General features: G+C 34.9%; 1 protein-coding gene across 1 annotated transcript; it reads right to left on the reverse strand.

Moving 5' to 3' along the window:
• Positions 1 to 10,439: 10,439 nt before the first annotated feature.
• On the reverse strand, positions 10,440 to 15,096 carry LOC120071791 (NADP-dependent malic enzyme). Its single transcript, XM_039024172.1, has 19 exons — positions 14,836 to 15,096; positions 14,306 to 14,426; positions 14,129 to 14,203; positions 13,749 to 13,900; positions 13,561 to 13,666; positions 13,406 to 13,471; positions 13,129 to 13,224; positions 12,948 to 13,019; positions 12,782 to 12,865; positions 12,595 to 12,693; positions 12,384 to 12,431; positions 12,239 to 12,292; positions 12,059 to 12,157; positions 11,866 to 11,955; positions 11,667 to 11,744; positions 11,492 to 11,566; positions 11,304 to 11,394; positions 10,818 to 10,946; positions 10,440 to 10,721 (listed from the first exon to the last, which is right to left on the reverse strand). Exons 1-19 carry the CDS (start codon positions 14,985 to 14,987, stop codon positions 10,633 to 10,635), a joined length of 1,776 nt encoding a protein of 591 aa, XP_038880100.1. The 5' UTR covers positions 14,988 to 15,096; the 3' UTR covers positions 10,440 to 10,632.
• Between the last annotated feature and the right edge of the window lie 223 nt (positions 15,097 to 15,319).

Raw genomic sequence — 15,319 nt, forward strand, 5'->3', positions numbered from 1 at the left:
TGTGGATGATAGCCTACTCATTGGGAATGATGTAGGGTATCTAACTGTCATTAAAAAGTGGCTAGCTACCCAATTCCAAATGAAAGATTTGGGTGAGGCATAGTATGTTCTAGGGATCCAGATTATTCGGGATTGTAAGAACAAGAGGTTAGCCCTGTCTCAGGCATCGTACATAGATTAAATGTTGATCAGGTATATGATGTAGGATTCCAAGAGGGGTTTGTTACCCTTCAGGCATGAAATCATTTTGTCTAAGGATCAACGTCCTAAGACACCTCAAGAAGTTGAGGAGATGAGACGGATTCCGTATGCTTCAGCTGTTGGAAGCTTAATGTATGCAATGTTGTGTACCAGACCCGACATTTGCTACACAGTAGAGATTGTCAGTCGGTATTAGTCCAATCTAGGATTTGATCACTAGACGGCGGTCAAGACGATCCTCAATTATCTTTGGAGAACGATGGATTATATGCTCGTTATGGAGATAAGGATCTGATCCTTACAGGATACATAAACTCTGATTTTCAGATCGATAAACATTTTTGTAAATCGACATCGGGGTTAGTGTTCACTCTGAATGGAGGGGTTGTAATATGGCGAAGGATCAAGCAAGGATACATCGCGGACTCCACTATAGAAACCAAATATGTAGCCGCTTGTGAAGCAGCTAAGAAGGCTATTTGGCTGAGGAAATTCCTTATAGATTTAGAAGTTGTTCCAAATATGAATTTTCCTGTCACTCTTTATTGTGATAACAGCGGGGCTGTAACACCCCGCACATTTTTTAGTAATAATGTAATTTTAGTAACTTTATTATTTGGAATTTCAGTAATTGTTTTTAGTTGGAGGGCATTTTTGGAATTTTGGACTTCAAGTGTAAGTACGGGAATTTAACTGTTGGCGTGAAATTATTCAAATTGGAAATTAAATGGTAGGAATTAATTTTCTTTTGAAACAAAAAGGAATTTAATAGTATAAAACAGAAAGGAATTAAATGTAATTATATTTCTTTCCTTTTTTCATTTTATTTTTATTATTATTATTGTTTTTTTTTAATAAAAAGTCAAACCCCACCCCCTTTTCTTCCTTATATTCGTGAGCTCGTCCGATGCCGCCCAAAGCCATCGCGTCAATTTCTTCTTCATGACCTCCGTCCACTACTGCTCAAGCGTCGTTCGCTTTTGCCGTCACTGGATTTATTGATTTGGGTAAGATTTCTGCCGTTTAGGTTTATTTTCGGTTGATTCTTGAATACTCATTTTCTTTTGGCATCAATTGGTTGATACCCATTGTGTTTCAACTTTGGATTCAAGTTTGTGAAGGTATTGAGATGTTGTTCAGTGAAGTTGGAGTTTGTTTTAGCGAGTTTTGGTAAGTTTTATGCTTTGATTACTCTCTGTGGATTAAATTTTGGTTATTGAGAAATATTTTGGTAAAGTCATTTGAAGTGATTTTTTGACGAAGCTACATATGGATAATTTATTTGAGACATTGGTAGTGAAGTATGTATTGATTCAAGCTTTAATCATGTAAGCCTAATTTCAAAATTATGATTTAGGGGTTGATTCAAGAATTCATTCAAGATGAAGAAGAGTTTGGTTTGCTAATTATTTGGGCTTAAAATTGGAGGTTTGGAAGGTGAATTCAAATTGGACCATAACCTAGGTAAGGTTAATCTGGAAATATTTTGTAATATTTGGGTGTTTGGAATTTGACCTGTAATTATTAATTTAAAGCTTGGTTTATGTTTAGGCTTGATTAAGGATTCAGGAATTTCACAAAGATTCAATTTCTTTTTGGTTCGACCTAATATCAAGGTAAGTAATCTTAACTAACTGGAACTGCCCACGGGCCAGCATTAGATGTATGCTAGCATGATAAATGTACGTTATGGCAAAATGTTAGCATGAATAGAACTGATAGTATAATATGATCAAAGTATGTTCTGGTAAACGAGATCTGAAATTATTTATTTATGCACAATAGACACTTGAATGCTAGTATGAGATGGTGTGTGCTTTCATATGGTTGTATTTGATCTGATGATGTTGAGTTATAACAGATGTATGTTGTAGAACTATGAATTTGAGGTATATGTTATGCTATAGAGCCATGATATTGAGGTTTATAATGTATGTCATAGATTCGTACAGTAATGATTTATGATGTTGAGATTGTGCAATGTTTTTTACTGATTAGTTAGATGCCCATTAGATTTTGTATTTCCTTCGAGATTCACCAGTTTTATGTTTCCTTCGGGATCACCAGTTTGTGTTTCCTTCGAGTTTCACACAGTTTGTTTCCTTCAAGATTCACCAGTTTGTGTTTCCTTTGGAGATTCATCAGTTTGTGTTTTCCTTCGGGAATTCACCAGTTTGTGTTTCCTTCGGATTCACACCAGTTTGTGTCTCCTTCACGATTCACCAGAGTAGTGGCAATACTTAATTACGTAGGCATAGGACTCAAGTCCTCCTTCTGTTTCATGTGCATATGTGTCCCATGAGGACTAGAACAATTTATATGTTTCGCAGAGGTGGGTATCTAGAGGACATAGATGCCCAGCCTGACCCCAGTAGTGGGGTTACTATTGAGTATTTTATACTCATTCTTTCCTCATGTTTTTATTTCATGTAAGGTAGAGATGCACTGGCGATGGACAAGCGAAATTCGTGATCGAGCCACTGGGAAAAGTTTTTACGCTTCCGCATCATGAAAATTTAGAGTTTATTTCTTTATGTTTCCTCTTAACTTTTTAGTTTTTGATGTTAAACTTACTGTTAAAGAATCATTTTTCAAGACTCATTTACTATCCTTTAATGAATTTATGGGTACCCTACTATTGTTTTAGTATTTGAATTTAATGAAAGTATTTTGAACTTACCTTATTTAATTAGCATTTATTTTGCCATAACCGAGTGTCGTTTTGAGTTCCATGCATGCATGTATTTAATAACGGCCTAACTTAAGTCCTAGGGGGTGGGGTCGTTACAGGAGTTGTGGAAAATTCAAAGGAGCCTCGGAGTCATCATTGAGGCAAGCTTATAGAGCAAAAATACCACTTGATCAAGGAGATTGTGCATCACGGTGATGTGATAATCATGAAGATCGCATCGGAGCACAACGTTGTTGATCCCTTTACAAAGGCTCTCACGGCTAAAGTGTTCGATGGTCACCTAGAGAGTCTGAGTCTGCGGAACATGCGACATCTTGTCTAAGGCAAGTGAGAGATGATGTTGGGGTATACCCTAGTTTATTGTATATTGTACATATATTTATCTTGTATTGTACATTAGTCTCCTGAGGCATTAGGACAAGTGGGAGATTGTTGGGATTGGTGTCCTAATTCTCCCGAAGTCTCGTTATTTGTAATATATACACATTATTATGAATAAAATAAGAGTTATTTTATCTAGTATTGTATGTAAACTTAAGCATGTATATGAGATATACAAGTGGATCATGCCTTAAGTGATAATCTAAATAGGTCTGTAGTATAAGGATTAAGGTGGGATACCTAATCTTGGTGACACTATGGATACGGCTCGCTTTGTAGAGGTTTGCAAATGTTATGAACTACTACAGATGGTAGATCCTAACCATTCATATGGAGACATGTGAACGGGAGTGTCCTATACAAAGAGCTTGTATAAGACCAGACCACAAGATGATTCATTTCTGTATATAACACTGTTGATACTGGAAACTTACATCTCACCTAAACGATCATAGGTGATATGATCTCAATCCTGAGTGTTTTGGGAACTCTTGCCTTTGAGGGTGGTCCTTTGATTAGTATGGAGAGAGTGGCCAGATTGTCAACTCAACATGCCTACCTTTTTGAGGACTTGTCTGATTTGAGAGCTGAGAACTCAATTACACAAGATGGAATTCACTCTTTCCCCGAAGTAGGGATAAGTAGATAGATTGCTCCCTTAAGGGCTGATTCCGTGGCTTGAACATAGTGGCCACAACTTCTCTTTGAAAGAGAGGACTCAGTCATAGTAGGACTATGACTTATGTTCATTAGAGGGATCGGTGGTACTTGAGGAGTTAGATGTAACTACAAGGGCATAATGGTTATTGGCCCAGTTGTATTTACGAGCTATCTGTGAAAGGTTATCGCGCTATTGATTGGTTAAGATGGATACATAATATATCTGTAGTAAGGAGAGTTTAGTTGTCGGTCTTTAGTGGAGTGCTTGGCAGTTAACGGATGGTGGATCCCGTGACTAAAGAGTTTGGTCAGTTATTCATATACTATTGGAGCTTCGAGCTATAGGTCCATAAAGTCTCCTTGGTAGCTCAATGGATTCAAGTTGAGAATCAGTTCTTGGTGTTGATTTGAAATGTTCAAATTGACAAGAGGTAGTTCAATTGTATATGATATGATTGGTATGGTATATAAGATACGTCAAGTGGGGGGTTAATGTAATGAGATTTATATTAAGAACCATGGAATAGAAAAAGAGCTATGGTTTATATGTTTCATGAGATGAAATATTAAAACTATAGGTTATAAATATAGTATGGTAAGTTGGTTATCATATATATTTATAATAATATTAATTATTGGATAATTATCTCTTTTTCTCTAATAACCAATTGAGTGGGAGGTTATTGGTGGTTTCATGGTAACCGTGAGTTAAAAGAAAAAATGTTTTCCTAAATTTAGTTATTGTTGTCTTGAGATTTCCATTCTAGGAAATTACTCACGAAAAGGTTGTTAAGTAAATACGATTTACTAAACGACATCTTGGAGAGACTAGACGATCGTGGAGTGTTTCTATACGATAGACACTCAGCTAGCCGATGAGCTAAACGATCGCATAGCTTTTATTAAATGATTGGGCATCGTCTATACGATAGACTTTTTCATCTCCCACTTGCTCAATCGTTACATGATTGTTCTCCTCCGGTCTCTTCCTCTAACCAAGTCCACACATAGCCCACACTTCTGGATTCTCACACCGAGAATACCAAGGTAACCTTTGTGGTGGTGTCATATTCAACTCGACGCTGTCGAGGTTATTTGGAGGTCGTTGTGGAGTTCGTGTGGAGTTCGATGTGTTCGTGATATGGGAGATCACTGTGTTCGAGTTCATTGTGATCGTGCAGTGTAACGATCATGAACGAGTGCTCGAGTGTTGCAGTCTTGCGTGTTGTTTGAGCGTTCGTGATCTAGGGTGTTGAAGATGAGTCTTCAAAGGTATGTGTATTCCATCCCTTGATCTGTAGAAAAGCATGTTGTAATTTCGTTGTATGCACAGTCTGTTGTTTCCGTTTGTGATTATAATTGTTGTTGTTCAAATACTATTGAAATTTAGAACGATCCTTCCGCTGCTCATAGAAATCCTCATGTCCAATTTCCTTAAGTCTCCACATGAATGGTCAGGATCAGACCATTTGTAGCACTTTTTAACACTTGTAAATATCTACAAAGCAAGCCGTATCTGTAGTGTCACCAGGATAAGGTTTCTCTCCTTTATCCATCTACTAGACCATTTAGGTTATTACTTAAGACATGATCCACTTGTATGTCTCACATACATGCTTAAGTTACATGAAATAACCATGGATCTTAGTTTATTCGATTCAGTAAATGCTTATAAAATAACACCTATTTTATTGATAACAATGTGTACAAAAATGTTTACAAACTATGAGGCTGCCAGGAGAATTAGGACACCAATCCCAACAGAGACGTCCTATGCAAAGAGTTTGTATAGGACCAAATCAATAAATAAAGTCACTCTTACTTTTTAATGTTGTTTACTATTTAAGACTGACAATTTCAAAGCGATGACCTAGGTAATTTGACCTTAATCATGATCTAACTATGAACTCCTGTTTATTCGGGATTATTCTGAGATTTTCATGGGTGAGGGTTGGCTCAACAGCGTCGGCTCTTTAAGCACTCATTTTGTGGTATTTTTAGCTTGGTGGGTGATTTTCATAGGTTGTACGAGAATGGTGACTGATATGGATAATTTCAGTTTTGACATTAAAATTCTCTTCAATTAAGTGTTAATTGTTGTAATAGGCTCTTTGTCTATGTGTCTTAATATGTGATTATGAGTCCGTAAATTTGTTAGAGTCAATAGAGTTGTTTTTGGATTGTAATTGAAAAAAGAAACAAGAGAGGTCAGCTGAAGAAAATTGAAAATGAAGCTATTGCCACACAGCGTTGCAACATTGTTTTTCAAGAGCCCGTGGCATTGCAACACTGGGATGGAGGATTGCAACATTGCTCATCCCAGCCTATATTGAGTGTGCGAACCGACTGACAATTCAAGTGAACCGGTTTAATCGGTTTGGATTAATGAGGTCCGATTCAGCCCCATTTTGGCCGATTCAACCTGTTTTTGAGCTTTGGAGATCCAGTTCGGGACGGTTCGTGAAGACCAGAAGCACTTTGAAGGAGTTTTTTTTTTTAATTATTATTGTAATAGTTGTGATTTAACTATTATTTACATGAATAGGGATTCATGTTGGAAAAATGGTGTTTAATTAATTTAATATTTAATATTAAATTAGTTTAATTAATTAAAGTTGTTTAATTAATTATATGAAATTAATTTATTTAAAATTAATTAATAGAATTAACTTTGTTTAAAATTAATTGTTAAATATTATTTTTTGAATTAATATTATTATTTTCCATATTTTTTTTAATTTGATTTCAAAAATTAAATTGAATTTTTTATTTTTGAATTCAATAAGAAAATGGAAAATACCCTAAGTAGGATTTTCCCACATTAAACACTCATTTTTCCATTCAAAATTAAGTGGGATTTGTGTCAAAATCCTAGGGATTCTTATTGCATGAGTGAGTTGAATAAAAACCAACTTGCTTTGCTGAAAAATGAGGCCAGATACTGGAATTTTGGAGTTGGTTTTGCTGGAGAAAAGTTCTCTTTCTTCATCTCTTTCTAGTTAAATCCAAAAAATTCTCCAAAATTTCCCAAAATTCAAGTTCATTTTCGGTCCACCGCTTAATTTAAGGTCTTAGAGAATAGTATGGAAGATCAAGTGGTGGTCTACTACTCTTTTGGAGTCAAGATTGGAGATGAATTCGTGAATTGAAGAAGGTCTTCAAATGTAACTTTTCAAAACCTTATTTTCTGTTATGAACATACTTTTTTAATTGCTAAAATTTATGAATTAGAGTACTTAATGATTTTGTTTGCTTGGTAACTCCAACATTTAGATCATCATACAGATCAACGTGAACTTGAAGTTTAGAAGATAATTCATTTGCAAAATATAGCAAATTAGTTATCAGATGCATTTATAGATGCAAAGAAAGTAACTAAGTCACATATACTAGCTGCAAATATTCCATCGAAAATTGATATTCCAACACAGCAAGTTGTCACTAATAAGTTTGGAACACGTCAGAAGTGTGGTAGACCAGTGGTTCCAAAGATAAAAGTCCTTGAAAATGAAAAATAATTAATAGTCAAGAAGACATAGTTGAGGATATAAATACCCATTAAGAAATCATGACATGACTAATGAGAAAGGTGGAATATATAAAGATAATAATGAGATTTCAATAAACTATGTCATGACAAGGAAAAGATGGAACCGAACTCATGTAGCCATTTACAATATTTTTGTGTATAATGTTGCTCTTGATATTATATCTGAAATGAGGATTCTGAACCAAAATCTGTTGAAGAATGTCTACGTAGAAAAGTTTGGCTTCAGTAGAAAGAAGCAATCGACATAGAAGGACTTAAGGTATCTGAAACATATAAATCAAATTCTTTTGAATTGTACTCAATAAAGTTACAGAAATCACTATATGGCTTGAAAAAATTAGGATGAATGTGGTACAATCGTCTGAGTGGATATTTGTTGAAAGAAGAATGTCAAAAAAATCCAATATATCCTTGTGTTTTTATAAAGAAATCACAATAAGGATTTACTATTATAACTATATATGTTAATGACTTAAATATAATTGGAACTTCTGAAGAGCTTTAAAAAACTATAGAATATCTTAAGAAAGAATTCGGGATGAAAGATCTCGGGAAAATAAAATTTTGTCTGGGCTTACAAATTAAGCATTTAGCAGATGAGATATTTGTTCACAGTCAACTTATACAGAAAAAGTTTTGAAAAGATTTTATATGAACAAAGCACATCCATTGAATATTCCAATGGAAGTTCGTTCACTAGATGTGAAGAAAGATATATTTCGACCTCGAGATGATAATGAAAAACTTCTTGGTCCTGAAGTACCATATCTTAGTGTAATTGGTACACTTATGTATCTTGCTAATAATACAAGATCGAATATTGCATTTTTAGTAAATTTATTAGCAAGATATAGTTCTTCTCTAACAAAAAGACATTAGAACATAATTAAGCATATACTCCGTTATCTCCAAGAAACAATAAACATGAGTTTGTTTTATTCAAATAAATCAAAAATTGATCTATCGGGGTTATGCAGATTCTGAATATATATCTGATCCACACAAATCTAGATCTCAAACAAGTTATCTGGTCACATGTGGAGGAACTGTTATATTATGACGATGGGTGAAACAGATCATAACAACCACTTCCTCAAATCATGCTGAAATTCTTGCAATTGATAAGGCTAGTCGAGAATGTGTATGGCTAAGATCAATGACTCGGCACATTCGTTGAATATATGGTTTGTCTTTTAGTAAAAATCTTTCACCGATATTATACGAAGACAACAAAGCATGCATATCCCAAATTAAATGGGGATATATTAAAGGAGATAGAACAAAGAATATTTCACCATAGCTTTTCTATACTCATGGTCTTGAAGAAAATAGCGACATCACTATACAATAAATTTGTTCGAAAGATAACCTGACAGACTTATTTACAAAGGCATTATCTACCACAACTTTTGAAAGACTAGTGCACAACATTGGAATATGACGACTCGGAGATCTCAATGTTTCCATGAGGGGGACTAAATATACTTTTTAAGAGTATCAGATTATATGAAATATGTAGGGTGTACATAGGTCAGTCGGTGTCGATTTTGGGAGAAAACCAACACCAAAAACTGACAAAAAAAGTGTGAAAGTCGCCCGTACATCGGTCGGGTTGGTCGGTCAGTTTTGTCGGTTTGGTCCTTTTTTTATTATTTTATTTTTTTAGAGGAGCTAAGGTGAATGAAAAGGAAAGATGAATTGATAATGTGTTATTATTAGGTTAATAAAATTAACAACTTTTTAAATTTTAAATCAATCATTTTTTATGAAAAAATTTAAATAAATCATGTAATGGTTTGAAAATTAGGCAACATAAAAAAAAAAAAATCAATACTAAATAATAGGCTTAGGCTTGGGTTGGTGTAATGGGCTTACTTTTATACTTATGTTTTTAAAAAAAATTAAGAAAACAAATATATAATATAATATATATATATATACCGTTAGTCAGTTGTCAGTTTTCAAATTTTTTTTCAGGAAACTAAAAACCACCAACCGACCCCTAGTCTCTACCGACCATTCTTACTCAGTTAGTTTTGATCGGTCGGGTCGTTTTCGGTGCTTTTACCCCTAGAAATATATACTCCTTTCTTCACTAGGATTTTTCCCCAATAGATTTTTTCCTAGTAAGATTTTAACGTTCATATATAATGGAGGGGGAGTATTATAAGTATCTTAAATTTATGTGTAATGTAGATACCCATTATTAGTGTCCATGTGTTTTCAAGATTACACACTATTATGTCCATGTAAATCCACTTCTCACTTGTCAAATTGGCTTATAAATAGTGGTATTTGCTGGATTTTGAAAGATACATATTGGTGATCAATCCTAAAAGATTGGAGAAAGTGAAGAAATTCATCTTTTGTTGTTTTATTTATTTTTATATTTATTATTTTATTTTCTCTATATCTGTATTTTTCGTTGTTGCTATTTGTGCTTTTCAAATTCACAACAAAATTTTATTTTTATGCAGTGCCTTTCACTTTTTCTGAACTTCTCTTTTCATAAATATTTTTTGTTAAAACTTTTTTAATTTTAATTATTTCATCCAAATGGTAAGCAAATATTTATTTTAATGACATCGCTTGCTAGTTGATAGCATGTCTTCATTGTGGAAATTGTTCTCTATATAGATTTTCTGACATGTGTCAAGGTATTAAATAGTATTGTTTATTAAAAAACTGCTATTAGTTTAATAATTTAAAACTATTGTAAAATAAATGTCCTTGTTATTTAGTCATAAAATTTCCAATTAGATTCATCTTTTTTTTTCCTTGAAGCACTTATAATATAATAATTATATATTATTAAATATACAAAAAAAAAAAAAAATTGTAATTTAAGAAAGACTTCTTTCAAATTCATTTCCAACCACAAGCCTAGAAATGAAAGGTTTAAACAAATTAAAAATGTGGTGTAGCTGAAATTAGAAGGAATTGAAATAGCTGGGATTTGATACAAAAGCTTATTCCATTAAAAAAAATTACTTCTCACTTCTGAAGGAAAAACATTACAACATTAGATCATTACAAGTAAAGATTTTGGGAAGACTTCAAGCTCTCTCTTAAGCACACACTATAAGGATTACATAGCTCCCATAAAAAGCTCTAAAATACAGACCAGCACGATGAGACCTTGTTACATTTATCGGTAGGTTCGGTAGACGGGGCTGTACATGCAGCTCTCAGCATACTTGACAAGATCTGCAGGGCGCGGGAGACGGGTTGCCAAGCCTGAAGTGCACACGAAAGGGAGAAAAGGTATTAAAATTATGTCAAAAAGTATTCAAAACTACAAGAATATCGACATAATCAAAGAAAACATCTCACCAAGTTCATATGCTTTGGCAGCAACATTGGCTGCAATATTTGCCGAGATCTTTCGGATATTAGTAAAGGGTGGGTAGATCAATCCCTTGTCGTAGTTCTCGTCAGAGACTTGGGCAGCCAATGCTTCAGCTAGAAAGGCAAAATAAGAATTGTTCATTATACCATCATTTAAGGATTTAACATTTGTTATTATACTTGTTGAGAATAAAGTTGAGAAAGCATGTCGTTATCAACTAGCTCATCAGTTCATAGATTTGATTTCAGGGCATGACCCAACATTTGTAGAATCGTACGATACTACTTATTTTTTATTCAAATCCACAAGCTGAATCATTTACCCTTCATTTCAACTTGAATCACATGATACAACTTTTGTATCGTGCGAATTCAATGATACTGATCATAAGAATAGTTAACTAAATGTGTGCACATATTTGTGTGCATGTATATATGTAAGTATATTGCTCATTAGCCAATCCTACTTACAGGCAGCCAGAAGCATGTCGTCGTGCACACGAATTGCTCCAGAAATTACGACACCCAAACCGAATCCAGGGAAGATGTAGGCATTGTTGGACTGATTTGAAATTTGACGAGTTCAAAATGTCAGCTCTTGATATGTGAAAACGATACAGAAGAGTATATCATCCAACATAATGATAAATAAGAAAAACCTGGCCAGGGACAAAGGTCTTTCCGTTGTATTCAAATGGATCGAATGGACTTCCACTGGCAAAGATTGCACGGCCCTTCCATTGGCATATAAAAGCAAATTAAGTACAAATGTCGAAAAAGAAAGCAAAGAGAGAAAAAAATATTTCACTTTAGAATGTCGTGTTTGTTATATACCTCACTCCAAGTGTAAGCCTCTTCAGCGGTGCATTCAGATTGTGACGTTGGGTTGGAAAGAGCCATAATAAGAGGTTTCTGCTCAACAATACGGGGAAATATGTTTGGCCAAGTTAATCCTATTTGCAAATTCAACATGTATGTAATATGTTTATGAGCTTGTGACTTATGAGTGCATCAGTGAGGGAGAAGAAAGAACCTCATTGATGGAGGCCACAGCCTCAATGACTTCTTTTGTAAAAGTCCTACCAACTCCAGATGATCCAATCAAAACTGTTGGCTTAATTGCCTGGCATAGTGAGAAATAGGTAAGCAACGAGGGACTATGCCGACAAGGAACCATAATGAGATTATGTAATGTAATTGAAACTCAAGAGGAGAATGGTTCACACCTTGACAGCACTTAATAAATCGCCGACAGGTTCGTGCTCATGAGCCCATGGCGTCTTGAAGTGTTGAAGTGAATCCTTACGCGAGTGGACAATTAATCCCTACAAGAACAGCATTCTCTTTATCTATTCTTATCAAGATATATAAGTATGCTTCTCTGATAAGCTCGAACTTTCTACCACCTTTGAGTCAACAAGCCAAATCTTCTTGCGCGTCTCCTCAACTGGAGCATTTGTCTAAAAGAAAAATTATATATATATAAGAAATATAGATTACGAATTTTGTTTGCAATCCATTTATGTTTGATATAGCTTAACAAGTACCTACCTGTTTTGATACTTCAAGGGCTATAAGCTCTGCAATACCAGTTCCAGCCTGCAGCCATGCCAAAAAAATATGTAAGAAAAAATTTGAACATGGATGTGAAGGAGTGGGAATGAAAGGATATAATAATAGTGCTCTGGAAAACCAGAACATTTGCACAAAGGAGTTTACAGAAATAGAGGGAAGGAAGAAGGCATGGAAGGAGAGATCTTACTTCCCCAGCACCAAGGAACAAGAACGTGTGATCGGCCAAGGTACCACCAATAAGTTTGAGGGCAGAAACAGCTCCAGCAAGTACGACAGCTGCTGTCCCCTGAAACAAGAAAAAGTGTATGGATAAGAAAACTTGACTACTTCCTAAATGCTGAATATCAAATTGATATTTCACAGTAGGCCAGTACCTGGATATCATCGTTGAAGACTAGATGAGTTGTGCGATACTTGGCGAGCAGCTCAAAAGCATTGTGGTTTGCAAAATCTTCGAACTGAAAGTTTCAATTAGAACCACTGAGTACAGAAATGTTTGAATTTCAGATACCAATAACTATAAATATACTATGTTCTGACCTGAACCAGAACCTTTTCCCCATAATTCTGCTTAACAGCAGTCATAAACTCATCTAGAAGTTCATAGTACTCCTGCATCAAACACAGACAAAATACTTGAGTTCATTATAAACTCACAAATCTATAACAGCTCAAATATAAATAAACCAGAAAAAAAGCAAGATAAAGATGCATTCCGAACCTCTCCAGTCGCTCTTCTCTGTTTAAGCCCAATGTAGAATTCATCATTCAACAATTTCTCGTTGTTTGTCCCAACATCAATTGTAATAGGCAAACACTATCAAGAAAATGTGGTATTAGCTGAAAAGAAGAATATCCTTCAAAGCTTTAAATTATACTAAATGAGTTTAATGATTCCAAATGCAGCAGTGTACGGAAAATTTTTCCATAAAAGCAGCACAACTACATTATTATTGACAAAAAAGAACAGGCAATTGCTTTTTCAAATAAATCCTTACTGCAGAAGGACGAACTCCTCCAAGTGCGGTGTATAAAGAAAGTTTCCCAACTGGAATTCCCATTCCCTAAAACATTCAATAAATTCATATCAAGATCAGTAGATCTGCTATTAAGTAGGCCTAATTCATTCAGAGAATATTTCCTCAGGAATTACCTGACAACCAAGATCACCAAGACCCAAAATACGCTCACCATCAGTCACCACAATTACTTGGATGCTCCTTTGGGGCCAGTTCTTCAATACTTCAAGAATCTTACCCCTGCACATCTCGATGTTATAAGATGCAAAGAACCTTGAAATTCATTAATATATAAAGCAAAAGAAAAAAAAAACATCCTCACTTCTCTTTCAAACTGATGTAAAGACCCTGAGGACGCCTAAAGATGCTTCCATACTTCTGACAAGCTTCACCAACTGTGGGAGTGTAGACGACAGGAAGCAGTTCTTCGACGTTGTCAATAAGAAGTTTGTAAAAAAGCCTTTCATTTCTTTCCTGTACACCAAATTACAAGCTCTACTAAATCAGAATTGACATGTAAATAGAAGTAGACAAGATAACCATACCTAGAATAAAAAGAGAGAAAAAATGACCAATGACTGAACACTAAGAAAATGGTTGAGCCAATGGCTTGATCTTTTTCACTTATTCAGGTAATCGAACGTGAAGTTGAAACAAAACAAATTATTAGCAAAGTAAATGAGCAATGGTAGGTCTTCAAACCTGAAGTTCCATCATGGCAATAAATTTTTGTAGTGGAAGTTGATACTGCCTGATGTTCTGCATCAACTTCTTCTCCTGGTATATCACAAATGAAAAAGGTTATCAAGAAGTATTTTAAGAACATGATCAATTTTTTTTTTTTTTTTTTTTAAAAAAAAAAGGGACAGCAGTAGCAACCTGAAGTTGTTGAGTAACGATGGCAGGTGGCAGAAGCCCCCGCAAATAATGAGCATCTCTTTCCTTCTCTGTAAATGCCAACCCCTTGTTATGGTGAGGATCCCTCAACAACGAATAGCCACTGCATCATATCAGACAGTAACAACAAAAGGATTCATGAATAATATTCTCCATTTTACAAGAGAACAATAATATTCTAAGAATCTCAGGAATCCAAAGGCCAGCTTGATGAGAATCTAGAGGAAGAATCAAAAGTCTCCTCATGACCCATTTCAAGAATTCAATGATAATTCCCTATCACAAATGCTAAAGATGAAAACATCACAAAATGAAAGCGAAAAAGAAAGCAAGTATAAGTAGTTCCCAAAAGTTGGGATTAAGTAAAATACAAAGATGAAAGTAAGAGTATGTAGTTAATCAGTCAAACCAAACGGTTGTATCTCTGACTTTGAATACAAATTAGCACAATAAACCCAAAATAAGCAAAAGAAAGCAATTAAACCAAACCCCAAAATCCAAACTTGGATTACCTCGCAACTGAGAAAGTCCATGGAGTAACAAGCTGCTCCTCTGTAGCACAGTCTTCTCCGTAGATATCCTCAACACCACCGCCAACGGTGGCTTTCGGGTCCAAGTCCAACACTGAGCCGCCATCGCCGATCTCCTTCAAAGTACTCTCCATCCCCGATCACTAAACTCAAATTTGAAGCAACCCACAGAAAGAAAAGTAGCAGAAGAAGCAAGAAACAAATCTGCCTCAAAAAATGAACACAATACGAAATGGGAAGACTGGGTATCCATTAAATAACCAAACCCACTTGCGACCATTGACGGGAAGAAAAGGCAAAGTCAAAATTGGCCAGATCAAATGCATCACTACGAACAAGAAAAGGAAACAGAGGGAGTGAGAAAGTGGGGTCGCTGATTCCATTATCGGATAAAATGATATGATATTTAAAAAAAGGGTAATCGTGATTGCCTGTTTTCAGATTAAAAAAATGGCTGGATTCACAA

This window comes from Benincasa hispida, chromosome 2, assembly GCF_009727055.1.
Source record: "Benincasa hispida cultivar B227 chromosome 2, ASM972705v1, whole genome shotgun sequence".
In the NCBI taxonomy this organism is placed as follows: domain Eukaryota; kingdom Viridiplantae; phylum Streptophyta; class Magnoliopsida; order Cucurbitales; family Cucurbitaceae; genus Benincasa; species Benincasa hispida.